General features: G+C 37.1%; 1 protein-coding gene and 1 pseudogene across 6 annotated transcripts in view; both read right to left on the bottom strand.

Moving 5' to 3' along the window:
* Gabra3 (gamma-aminobutyric acid type A receptor subunit alpha3) overlaps positions 1-12,670 on the bottom strand; it is a 240,401-nt gene that overhangs the window by 94,415 nt on the left and 133,316 nt on the right. For all 6 annotated transcript variants that reach the window (XM_042268890.2, XM_006991865.4, XM_042268889.2 and 3 more), the window contains one exon: positions 2,077-2,144. In XM_042268890.2, coding sequence (XP_042124824.1) covers positions 2,077-2,144 — 68 coding nt within the window. The remainder of the gene's footprint in view (positions 1-2,076; positions 2,145-12,670) is intronic.
* LOC143270920 (TGF-beta receptor type-1 pseudogene) lies at positions 9,173-9,844 on the bottom strand (annotated as a pseudogene).

The following is a 12,670-nucleotide window of genomic DNA, read 5'->3' as shown; positions in this document are numbered from 1 at the left end:
CTGCCTTGTACCCATTTCTGCCCTCAATCTCCTGATATAAAAAACTATTGATGAGTGGGCATGCACCCTAAAGATTTAAAGTAGAGCTGATTGATTGTTTTTCATGTAAAAAAGTTTGTTTGTGATTCCTTTAAGATTCCTTCTAAGATTACCTTTCAAGATAAGTAATAAAGTGATTGACTCTTTGTAACTGCAATATGCAGCCTGTCAGTAAAAGATGGCTGAGAAAAATATCCTACTTGTTCACACTCTGTTAATCTATAACAAATTTCTTAGATGGGAATGTATATGGGTTGTTGGGATAACTTCATTTTAATCATGCAAGGGAGATGAAAACTATGTTTTTACCTGTATTCATTACAGTTATTCACTTGAAAAATAGAATGTACCACATTGTAATTTTTATATTGCCTGAAAGATTTTGCTGGGTTATATAAGCTGTAAGGGAAAGAATAAAGATAGAGTTAGAAGGAAATCATCAAGAATGAGAGAAAGAAATCACTAAGAAAATAATGAATAGAGACTACTGAAGAAGAATATAAAAGGAAACCATCAAGAGAGTTTGGATGTTTTTCCCCTTATTTCCTCAGATAAAAAAAAAGTCATAGTATACTGACTCTGTGGATTTCCCTTTAAGCCCTGTGCTACTGAAGGCTGGTCTCCCCAGACAGCAAAATAGAAGATATCAAAATAGATGATAAAGAACATTTATTTAAACTTATTTTGAAAAATATTAAGATTTTCATACCTTGCCTGATGAAGTAGTACATAACTGTCATTCAACATTCATGAAGCAAAAGAATGAGATTATCATGAGTTCAAGGTCAGCCTGATCTACATGGTGAGTTCCAGTCCAGCCTGAGATACATAGAAGTATGCATTCTCAAAAACTAACTCAAAAATTTATTCTCAATATAAGACCATTCAACAAAATTTTACTGATCATCTGCTACATCCCAGACACACTAAGTAAACAATGGCTTCATTTTTTTCTCTGTATGAAAAACATACAACCCAATATCTGATATTTAAACCTTCATCAGATAGTTTGCTTGTACATCAAAAAAGAATGGTGGGAGGAGAAGCAATCTTTGCATGCAGCAGCTCCTCAGTACTACTTGTATGTAACCTCTGTCCTATTGCTAGTGCTGTAACTTGTGGTGGTATTCTAATTGTACTGAAATGTGATTTTGATAGTATGTTAATAAATAAAGTTGCCCGGGGGTCAGAGCTATTAGAGCCATAGACAGAGTGTGGCGGTGGTGGCACACGCCTTTAATCCCATAGATCTCTGTGTGTTCAGGGATACAGCCAGCATTGGAGACATATGCCTTTAAGACCTAGGGGGCTGTACATTCAGACAGTGATGAGGCAGTCACGTGTTTGGGTTTACAACCAATGAGAAGGCAGAATGACTGGAAAATCGACTTACACACAGGAAATAGCTCTCTTTCTTTTGGGAAGCTGGGACAGCAGGAGGAAGGGTGAGATTTTAGCTCTGAGCTCTGACCTCTCGGCTTTCTCTTTTACATTGGTTCTGTGTTTCTTATTTAATAAGACAGTTGGTTACATCTACAGTAACTCCCCCAGCTACTCACATCTATAAAACAAACAGTATTTAAAAGTGATTTAAATCCAAGCACTGAAATATTTGGTCCATCCATGTCCTCAGTGTATGGAGACCAATTGCAAGGAACAACATACTTGGATAGCATTACTGGTTACTTGGTCAACAATACTAACTACTGCATTGCTCTCTTTAAATGACCCATTTGAACAAATAGGTAGAGTGCCAAAAAAGTGTGAAGGGGTAGATAACTGCACATACAGAACTAAGCCAATTTTTAAAGATGTGGAGTAGAAGAAGAGACAGGTACGCCTGTGTGGCTAAGTACAGTTTACGGAAATAGGTGAAGAGAGCATTGAAAAGGCACACATCCAAAAACAAGCTAGTAAGGATTTCATGAGAAAAGATATCTCCTTAGAACATATTGGTGTTCTACTGTGGAAAATGACAATTTATTTTTCACCTATTCAATCATCTTTTTCTTTTTCCTTTTCAGGAACTATACTTACCATGTCAGTATCTGAAACAGGACCAAAACTGGTCACATAGATGTCTGTCTTCACTTCAGTCACTGCATCTGAGTGAAATAATATAGAAAAACAGAATGTCAAGAAACAGGATCTCCTTAGATCAGAAAGTGCAATGCAGATGTACTCTAAACTATAACCAGATTGCTATTTCTGAGGAGTATCTAACATTGTCACATACCCCTCTCCTCAAAAAAACCCTACTTCTCACATGTGCTGTTCCTATACAGAATACAAAGTAGATTCAAGTATAATTTTTATACTTTTAGATAACACTGAAAATGACAGTGGAATTCCAAATATCAAAACTTAGAGGAAGCTGTTAAAGACCCCTGTACATATACCTGCTGGCCTCTCACAATGGCTTATCCTTACCTGTGGTAGCTTAAAATAGTGCAAAATCTAATGTTCACCTACATGTAGGAACACAGAATGGTGGCATCCCCACTTCCCTAAAACTGAAGCAGGGAGGGGAATGGCAAATGTTTCCAGAGATAGTAAGTTACTGGAACAATTAATATCTAATACTAAACCCTCTATCCCATGGTGAGCATGGATACAAATACACATTGATGTGGTGTTGCCACCAGACTGAATAGTCTAGGATGATGATCCCAAGGAGGACAGTTGCTCAACCATCAAAGTATATGCACAGAGGACACTGTTAATGGAAAAAAAAACTTTTTTTGGAGCTACCTGATATCACATGATATACATACATCAGTTTTCCCTGATTATGATATCTGGTTCCTTGCCTGCATTCCCATCTTAATCCAGAACTTCTGGTGGGCACCATTCATGTGTAATTTTTAAATTTCTAATTATTTAATTATTTTACTCATTTGCTTTTTTTATTTTTGTTTGTTTCATTTTTTGTTTGTTTCTTTTTTATGCACAGATTCTCTGCATAGATTTGGTATCCTGGAACTTGCTCAGTAGACCAAGCTGGTTTCATATTCACAGAGATCCACCCACATCTGCCTCCTGGGTGCTGGGACTAAAGGATTATGCCACTACCACCCTGCTATTTGCTTTGGTTCTTTGTCTTGTTTTGTTTAATTTTTGTTTTTGAGACAGTGTGGTGATATTTTATTTGTGCTGAAATATGGTGATATTTTATTTATATGTTAATAAATAAAGTTTGCCTAGAGATCAGAGGACATAAATAGCCAGCCATAAACAAAAGTCAGGCGGTGGTAGCACATACCCTTAATCTGATCACAAGGACACAGCCAAGCTTGATGACACATCTTTAATCCTATTACCAACCATAGAGACCTGGAGGTATGTACAGACAGGCAGTAACAAGTAAGTGAGGTGGCTGGGCTAAGAGCCAATGAGAAGGCAGAACAGCAAGGCAATAAAAGTGCAGGTTAGACAGGAAGAAGCTGTTCTCTTAAGGAAGCTACAGCAGCATGGTAAGCTAAGGTTAGCTGGTGATTCTCACTATTTCTATGATCTCTATGGCTTTCAGCCCTGTATTTGGCTCTGTGTTTCTTATTTAATAAGGCTGTTTAGAAACTCTTCTACAATTGGTGCTCATGTGGCAAGAAATCATTAAAAATCTGTTTGTGGCCTTGCAGGCCAGGGCTTACAGGCCCCTGGCCCGACTGAGCTACAAACCATCTAGCTACATGCAGCTGGAGCTGCTTTTGGCCAGATCTCCAACTCATGTGGCTGGAGCTACAAGGGGGCAGAGCTGAAAACAGCTAGACTGCCTGTGGGTTTACAGACCCCTGGCTCAGGCCCAAAATGGCTCAAGTCAGAACAGGTGGCTGGACATTAGCTTTTTGCTTTTTTTTCTTCTGCTAGTAGGTAGTAGGTTCTCTCTCTCTCTCTCTCTCTCTCTCTCTCTCTCTCTCTCTCTCTCTCTCTCTCTCTCTCTTCTCTCTCTTTCTTTCTCTCTGGATTCCCATCTTGGAATGCAACCACAATAGGTGGCTGCTTTGAAATTCCCTCAGACTTCTACTGTTCTACGTTGACTTGGTAAGTCAATTAAGATATCAGATATCTTAAAGGGAGAAACTAGTTAAAAGAGAAAACTTTTTCCCATGTTTAAAAATAGGAAATATCTTTACAATGGAAGGAAATTGGTCTATGTTTGATAACACATTAGGTAGTCTGAAAGTGGAACAATTAAATGAGAGAATAATTAATGTTGATGGGATGAATATAACATCAATTGTGCATATTATTTGTTTAATTATCCTTATTTTACTATGAAAAATGTTGGTCAATTTAAGTGCCAAGATAAAAGCTTCAGAAAAACCTGTTAAAATTAATGATGGAGAAATTGAGACCCAGACAGAAGAGTTTAAAGCTAAAATTATATTGGAATTGAATATAATATAAGGTTACAGAGAGACAGCCTGTTTTCAAACAATCAAACTTAATTTACCCAGTAGCCATACAGCAACTAACTGATCAAGGGCATGTACAAGCTAACTGAACTTTAGTAGAAATGTTAGATTTGAGGAGATTTAAGGAAGCTACAGTATCCTATGGCATGGATTCTCCATTCATAAAGCAAATGTTGAACTTGTGGTCAACTTGTAATAGAATTATTCCTCAGGACTGGAAAAAATTGGTAACAGCTGTCCTAAGGCTGAAGCACAATTACAGTGGCACACTTGGTTTAAGGACAAGGCTAAAACAATAGAAAGACAAAATAGAGCTAGAGGTGTAGAAATTTCCCAGGATCAGCTTCTTGGAGAAAGCAAAAGTGCTGATATACAAAGACAATATTTATATGATAACCAAACCTTAAATCGATGCCCCATGGCAGCCATAAATGCATGGGACAGAACTGAGGGAGCAGGAAAGAAAATTGAATCATTCACAAAAGTTATGCAGGGCCCCAGAGAATCCTTCACAGATTTCTTTCAAAGGCTGTCTTCAGCAATAAATAGAATGATACCAATTTCAGAAGCTAGACAGATAAAAATTGAATCTCTTGCTTTTGAGAATGTGAATGCAGCATGCCAAAGAATAATCAGATTGTTAAAGGCAAGATTTGCATGCTTGGAACATAAGATCAAGGACAAAATTAATGTTGAGTCTCATGACCATGATCATATGTGGATAGGAGAAGCAATTTCAAAAGGTTTGAGGGAAAATGTCAGATGTTTTGGATGTGGAAAACACAGTCATTTGAAAAGGGAGGGTAAACAGGGCATTCCTAGAAACAATGTTTCTTCAAGGAACAATGGCAACAGAATGCCCCTTCCTTCTGGAGTATGCAGAAGGTGTGGTAAGGGAAAACACTGGACTAATGAATGTAGATCAACAAGGAACAGACAAGGTAATCCTTTGACTTGGTCTGCGGGAAACTGCCAGAGGGGTCTCATGCAGACCCCACAGCAAATTCAGTTCAGACATCTCCTGCCATCATAGAAGAAACCCCTACTCAGAGCAATTAAATAACCAAATGCCTATTGGAATAAAATAGGCTGCTCTGGGTGATAGAACCACTATACCAGAGAAAAAAGTAAATTCAGAAGAACCCATAAAGTAAAATTTTTGGCAAACTTCTGTAAATGAACAAAGACCAAATAAAAATATGAATAAATGTTATTATCTTGGACGGTTTAGTAGACACAGGTACAGATGTGACAATAATTGCACCAGAATTTTGGCATTGAACTTGGCCTCTTCAGGAGGTAAATGTTCAGCTGTTAGGGATTGGAACATTATCTCAAGTGAAACAGTGCAAGATGGCTCAAATGTATAGGTCCAGAAGGACAGAGAGGAAAATTAAAGCCATATGTGTTTAATATAGCTATGAATTTATGAGACCATGATCTATTAAAACAATGGAATACTCAGATTAACATTACTCCAACCTTAGAAGCAACTCATAAACTAACACATTTTTCTGAGAGAAATATTAGAAGGTTTTATATTAATGAGTGTTCACCAAAACAGGACACAACAACTGCTGATCTTCCAAAGACACCAACAGCTCTACCTTTAAAATGGTTAACAGATAATCCTGTGTGGGTTCAGCAATGGCCTTTAACAACAGAGAAACTGCAGGCCTTGGAAGAGCTGGTACAAGAGCAGTATAGTGCTCAGCATATGGAAGAATCTACTAGCCCTTGGAATTCTCCTGTATTTGTTATTAAAAAGAAAAAATGATAAATGGAGAATTGTAACAGACCTAAGAGCAATTAACAAGGTAATTCAGCCAATAGGCTCTCTACAATCTGGAATTTCTTTGCCTACTCTGTTACCTAAAGAATGGCCTCTTATAGTTATTGATTTAAAAGACTGTTCATTCTCAAAATCCTTACAAGAATAAGACAGAGAAAGATTTGCCTTCAAGGGGCCTACTTATAATAATTCTCAACCAGTTAAAAGATATCAATAGAGGGTTCTCCCACAGGGAATTTTGAATAGCCCAATCCTATGCCATATTTTGTACAACAGCCATTGGAAGTAATACATCAAAAATTTGCTATATCTATAATATATCATATGGACACTATTTTACTAGCTGACTCAAATGCAGATACTTTAGTAAGAATGTTTGGAGAAATAAAGAAAATTTTGCCCTGTTGGGGATTAGAAATTGCTCCTAAAAGGATACAAAGAGCAGATTCTATTAATTATTTAGGAAATAATATAGGTCTACAAAAAATTAGACCCCAAAAAGTACAAATTAGGAGAGATCAATTATGAACTCTTAATGACTTTCAAAGATTATTCAGAGATATTTCCCATCTACAAACTATGGTTGGGGTAAAAATAAACTGAGTAATTTGTTCAAAACCTTAGAAGGTGACAAGAACTTAAATAGTCCAAGAGAATTACATGTTGAAGCTGAGAGAGAATTGTCTTGGTAGAAAAGAAAGTACAGTAAGGACATGTGGATCATGTGAATCCAAAGCTTGATTGTATTTTGGTTATTTTACCCTCTAAGCTTTCTCCTACAGGAATTTTAATGCAGAGGGAAGATATATTGGAATGGATATTTCTGCTGAATAAACAGAGTAAAAGATTAAAAACTTATGTGGAAAAGATCTCTGACTTGATTTTGAAAGGAAAATTGAGACTTCATCAATTAGCAGGAATAGACCCAACAGAAACTGTAGTACCTCTAACTAATGATGACATTGACAAATTATAGACAAAAAGATTGCAGCAAATATCCTAAAAGTGATAGAATTCAACTTATAAAGAGAGCTGATTGGATCCTGCCTTGAATTGTACAGGAAAAACCCATATCTGGATTTCGTACATTTTATACAGATGCAAACAAACAAGGAAAGGCAGGTTACAAATCAGAAAATTTAAGTAAAGTGGTTCAAAGTCCTTATAATTCAGTTCAAAATTCAGAATTGTATGCTATTCTGTTGGTACTAATGAACTTTTCTGAACCTCCCAACATAGTTACTGACCCTCAGTATGCTGAAAGAGTGGTATTACATATTGACACTGCAAAACCTATCCTTGATGAGTCAGAATTAACTTTGTTATTTATTCAGTTATAAGATATAATCAGGAATAGGAAGCATTCTTTATATATAACTCACATCCAATCCTATATGGGTCTGCCAGGCCCTCTAGCACAAGGTAAAGATGAGACAGATAAACTATTGATAGGAAATGTGCTGGAGGCCACATAATTTCATAAACACATCATGCCAATAGTAAAGATTTAAAAAAGGATTTTTCTATAACCTCACAATAAGCAAGGAAATTATAAGGAAGTGTCCTACTTGTTCTTTTTACATTTAGACCCCACTATCAGCAAGATGTAACCCAAAGGGTACTAAAGGAATGAAATCTGGCAGATGGATGTGTTTTAATTTGCAGAATTTGGAAAATTGAAATATGTACAACACACCATTGATACTTATTCAGAACTTCAATGGGCAACTGCTCTGAGTTCTGAAAAAGCTGCTTCATGCCATCCCTTCCTGGGATTAAAGACATGTGTCCTTCCTAAGCAAAGAATGGGATCTCAAGTTCTAGAATTAAAAGTGTGTGCTACCATTGCCTGGCTCTGTTTCCAGTGTGACTTTGAACTCACAAAGATCCAGACAGATCTCTACCTCCAGAGTGATAGGATTAAGGGTGTGTGCCACCACTGTCTGGCCTCTATGTCTAATCCAGTGGCTGGCTCTGTCCTCTGATTCCTAGACAAGTTTTATTTGTTAGAGCACAAATAAAATATCACCACATTTCCCCATTTTTGTCTAAAATAATAAGAGAAGTTTATAACAAATATAAGAAAAACTATATACAATAAGTATATAAAGTATATAGTCAAGAACTATATTAACAAAGTCCAGTCCATTAACGTTTGACAAATTCAGACAAAAAAATCTTTTATTTATCCTCTTTTCATGACTCCAATTCAAAAATTTTTATAATATACAAAATCAAATCAAATGAAAATATTTAAAACTAGTAGTTGCTTTCTAAAAGTATATTCAATAATCTATCTTTTATCTTATCATATCTATATCCTCTCTTTTTTCTTTACAGAGTAGATTCAATAATCTACCTTTTTATCCTATTATTTCCATATCTCTTTTTTTCAGAGTAGATTCAATAATCTACCTCTTATCTATATCTTCTTTTTTTCTTATTGTTTTCAAACAAGAACCCTGAATCTAATCTCCTTGTTCAGCTTTTTTATGACCATTATTAATTAATAACTTGTACCAACCATCCTAAACAAGGACAATTATCCATAACCTCTTGAATGACCAAAAACCACCCATACTCTTGGCAATGTGGGCATAATTTTCTTAAAATCACTTCCTGCTGTCTGGAGGCTACAGCATCATTAGAGATCCTGAAAAGAAAATGTTAGGGTTAACTGTCAAGTTCTAGGACAGTTAGCCATATCATTTATTGTACAATTTCTGCTTAATGGGAATGTGCAGGGCTTGTGTCAAGTCCTTGTTCAAGTGGTCTGTGAGGCTGGATCATCTCAGCTAGCCATTACAAAATTGTCCTGAGCCATTTGTAGCCCAAAGATGATCTTTGGGTGGTGTTAATAAGCTTAATGGCTTTATCATACTCCATGAAATAATCATTGTGGGATCCTACCATCTTTTTGGAGACTTCAGATTGCTGTTAGATATGGTTCACTGCAGAAAATCTTTTTCATGCCTCCTTGGTGGTTTGGAGCAATATCAATTGTATCTGTGGCAGAAGCCTGTCTCACAGCCAGTCCCAAGTTCACAATACAACAGGTTCCATTTTCTTCACCAAGATATTCTTTGATTTCAAATCTCTGTGAGCAATAGCTGGCTTTCCTTGGGTACCAGCAAACTCCATGTGAAGATGGGCAAGACCACTTGCCATGGACAGAGTAAGTTTGATCATCCCTTCTACTGTAACAGTGTATCTATTCAACTAATCCAAAAGGGATCCATGCTCATGGAAATCTGATACCAGCCACAGCTGAGTCCATGTGCCATTGTCTTTCTTGTCTGCTGCTATAAATCCTAGGATGTTTTCATGGCATAACATCACAGTCTGATAAATCTCTGACTCTCAGAACCACAAATGTTCTTCCCTAGAAGAGAATATCTTCACAGCAAACTCTCCCTGCTACTTGCCTCACCAAACTTTTCCAAACCGACCTTTGCCAATGCTTTCTTGTAACTCAATGGTCCTGGCAATTGTTCTCTGAACATCAGTGGTAAACCCTTTGTCCCTGTAGCAGCATCACCACCACCACCAACATGATGAGAAGCAGCTGGCAACTGGGAGCAGCAGACAACACCTCCATGGTCTTGCCACCACCATTTGTGGCCCAGCCCTGGCAGTAGCTCCTCTTCAGCAAGCCTCCCAGACTGGACTTGACCTTGGGATCCTCCGGCCTCTGCCTCCTTCAACAAATCCTACCAACATGCACCATCACAACCAGCTGTGTACAGCTCAGGCCTGAGCTGGGGACTGCAAGGCCACAGGCAAGTCGGTTTTCCATGAATTTGTGCCACAAATGTTAGGTGCCAAATGTAACATGAATTTCTAAATGGTCTTATTAATAAAAAAAAAATCCTTAAGCCAGATATTGGGGTGAAAGCTGAAAGATCAGAGAAGCAGAGCAAGCCATAGCCAACCTCACCTCACCAACTCCTCAGCCAATCCTGTTTCTTCTGACTGAAAGCCTCTGTCTCCTCACCCAAAAGGATCTCAGCTGAACTATTTAAAAGCCTCTTGTGGCGCACGCCTTTAATCCCAGCACTCGGAGGCAGAGGCAGGCAGATCTCTATGAGTTCGAGGCCAGCCTGGTCTACCAAGTGAGTTCCAGGAAAGGTGCAAAGCTACACAAAGAAACCCTGTCTCGGGGAAAAAAAAGCCTCTTGTTTCTTCCAACTGCAGGTGGTAGTGGCATTCGTCTTTAATCTCAGCACTTTGGAGGCAGAGGCAGGCAGATCTCTGTGTGTTTGAGTCCAGCCTGGTCTACTGAGAGAGTTCCAGGCAGCCAGAGCTACACAGAGAAACCCTGTCTTGAAAAACCAAAAAAAGAAAAAGAAAAGACTGGAGGCAGTGTAAGTGCGTATGAATGGAAGCCAAAACTGTTCTTCAACAGAGACTGGAAATGATGATATTGAACTGCTTCTATAGGTGGGATATGATATTTGAGGCTATATTTGGATGTAGCATAGGTACAATAAGCAAAAAATATGTCACAGAATTATGAACTGAGCTCAATGAGTTTTGGGCCAAAAGTTGTAGACCAGCAAAGTCACAATGAAAGAAAACATTTTAAAATGATCTTATAAAGTGACTTTGGAATGAAGTAAAGGAAAAGGATAACCAAAAAAAATCTACTTAATGGAGAGAAAAATGGCAAAAAATAAAACCCCACTAAAATCAAAACAGAACTAATTAGGCTTAGTAGTGCTTAACTAAAATCCTAGCACTTCAGAGGCTGAAGGAGGAAAATGAGTTTTGTTTGGCAATGGAGTTGGGGGCGTATATACTAAATAAACTACATAGTGCCATGCTGTCTCAAAAACAGTAACAAGTAAATAAGGCATTATGGCATTTTCACCAATTATTAATAAAATCTCTGAAAACATGTTAAGTACCTACCTTGGCTAGAAGGTAATAAACAGGGAACTATGAGGTAAGCAAAAATTTGAAGGAACAGCCCATGGAGGAGTAAGTCTCCTAATTTTTCTCACTTCCCTTTGCAAGTTTTCTCCAAAGGAGTAACTGCAATGAGGGGGAGGGTGGCACAAGTGGCTGAAATTCTGACAGAAACCTCATTATCTTATTAGAGAAAACAGAAAAGTGGATTCCTGTAGGATAGAGAGTGTGTGTGGCAATTCCAGAATGAAGAATGTCAAGGAAAGTATTCCAGTAATTCTGCCTGTGAATCATCTCAGTTGGGCCCAACTTAAAGGCAGCACACCAAAAGGTTTGAGAAGAACATTACAATTTAATTTATCACCTTTATTTCACATGAATTCATGAGCAGCACAAGTATGGAACAGACCTATAGCTTCATGGTAGACTTTGAGAATTTAAAATGAATTTGGATTTCAACCATGGCCCTAGACTGTCTGCTAAGTGGTACATGTGTCAGATAAAGTAATGCAGCAGATCAAAGTCTTAAAACTTTAAGCAATGAAGACTATCAGTCATAGAGTATAAGGCAGAAGCTGAGTTACTTATCTTCTAAAACAAATGAAAAAAAAGAAACTTCTCCAGAGTACGATAAGAGGACCCAGACTTCATAATAAAGTATTTTAAATGCCCCAATTAACAAGAACCAGGGAAATTTTACTACCTATTTGGGGAAAAGACATAATAAGTTTCAACTATAAGATGATCCTGATGTTGGAGGGATCAAGACTTTAAAGTAGCTATTATAACTATATCCCATGATTTAAATAGAAAGATAAATGAATAAATAGATAGATAGATAGATAGATAGATAGATAGATAGATAGATAGATAGATAGATAGATAGATAGATAGATAGATAGAAGGTCTTAGATGAGAAACCAGAAGATAACCAAATTAAAGTTTAAAAAATGAAATCACAAAAAGAAAAGAGATTCACTGTCTCATTATTAGAATTGAAATAACAAAAGAAAGTGCCAGTGAACATTAAGGGAAGTTGATGGAAATTGCAGATGATATAGTTAGGTCAATATGTAGAGCATTAATGTACCCAAAGCAAAGAAATTAGTACAGAAAAAATTTATGAAGCCATAGATAGACATATCATAACCCTATCAGGCTTATAAATAGAAAATTGAATGAAAATCTAGAAAAAAGAAGATATGGGAAAATAACATTTAATATTTGAAAGATACGTGCACAGAGAACAGAAGATAGGCACATATTTCACATTTTTTTCCATAAAATTACCATCAATTCCAGAATTATTTTTATTTATTTATTAAAAATATATTCTTATACAATACATCCCAACCACAGTTTCTCCTCCCTATATTCCTCTCAGACTCCCCCACACACACTTTCCCTCTCCCTCATCTACTCTGCCTCCATTTACCTTCAGGAAAGAGCAGGCTTCTATGAGATGAGAGCCAAACAGAACAAAATAAGAAACAATAAGACAAGGTGAAAGACCTCA

This window comes from Peromyscus maniculatus, chromosome X, assembly GCF_049852395.1.
Source record: "Peromyscus maniculatus bairdii isolate BWxNUB_F1_BW_parent chromosome X, HU_Pman_BW_mat_3.1, whole genome shotgun sequence".
NCBI lineage: Eukaryota > Metazoa > Chordata > Mammalia > Rodentia > Cricetidae > Peromyscus > Peromyscus maniculatus.
Note: the sequence above shows the minus strand (reverse complement) of the source record. Positions and strands in the feature narration are given on the sequence as shown.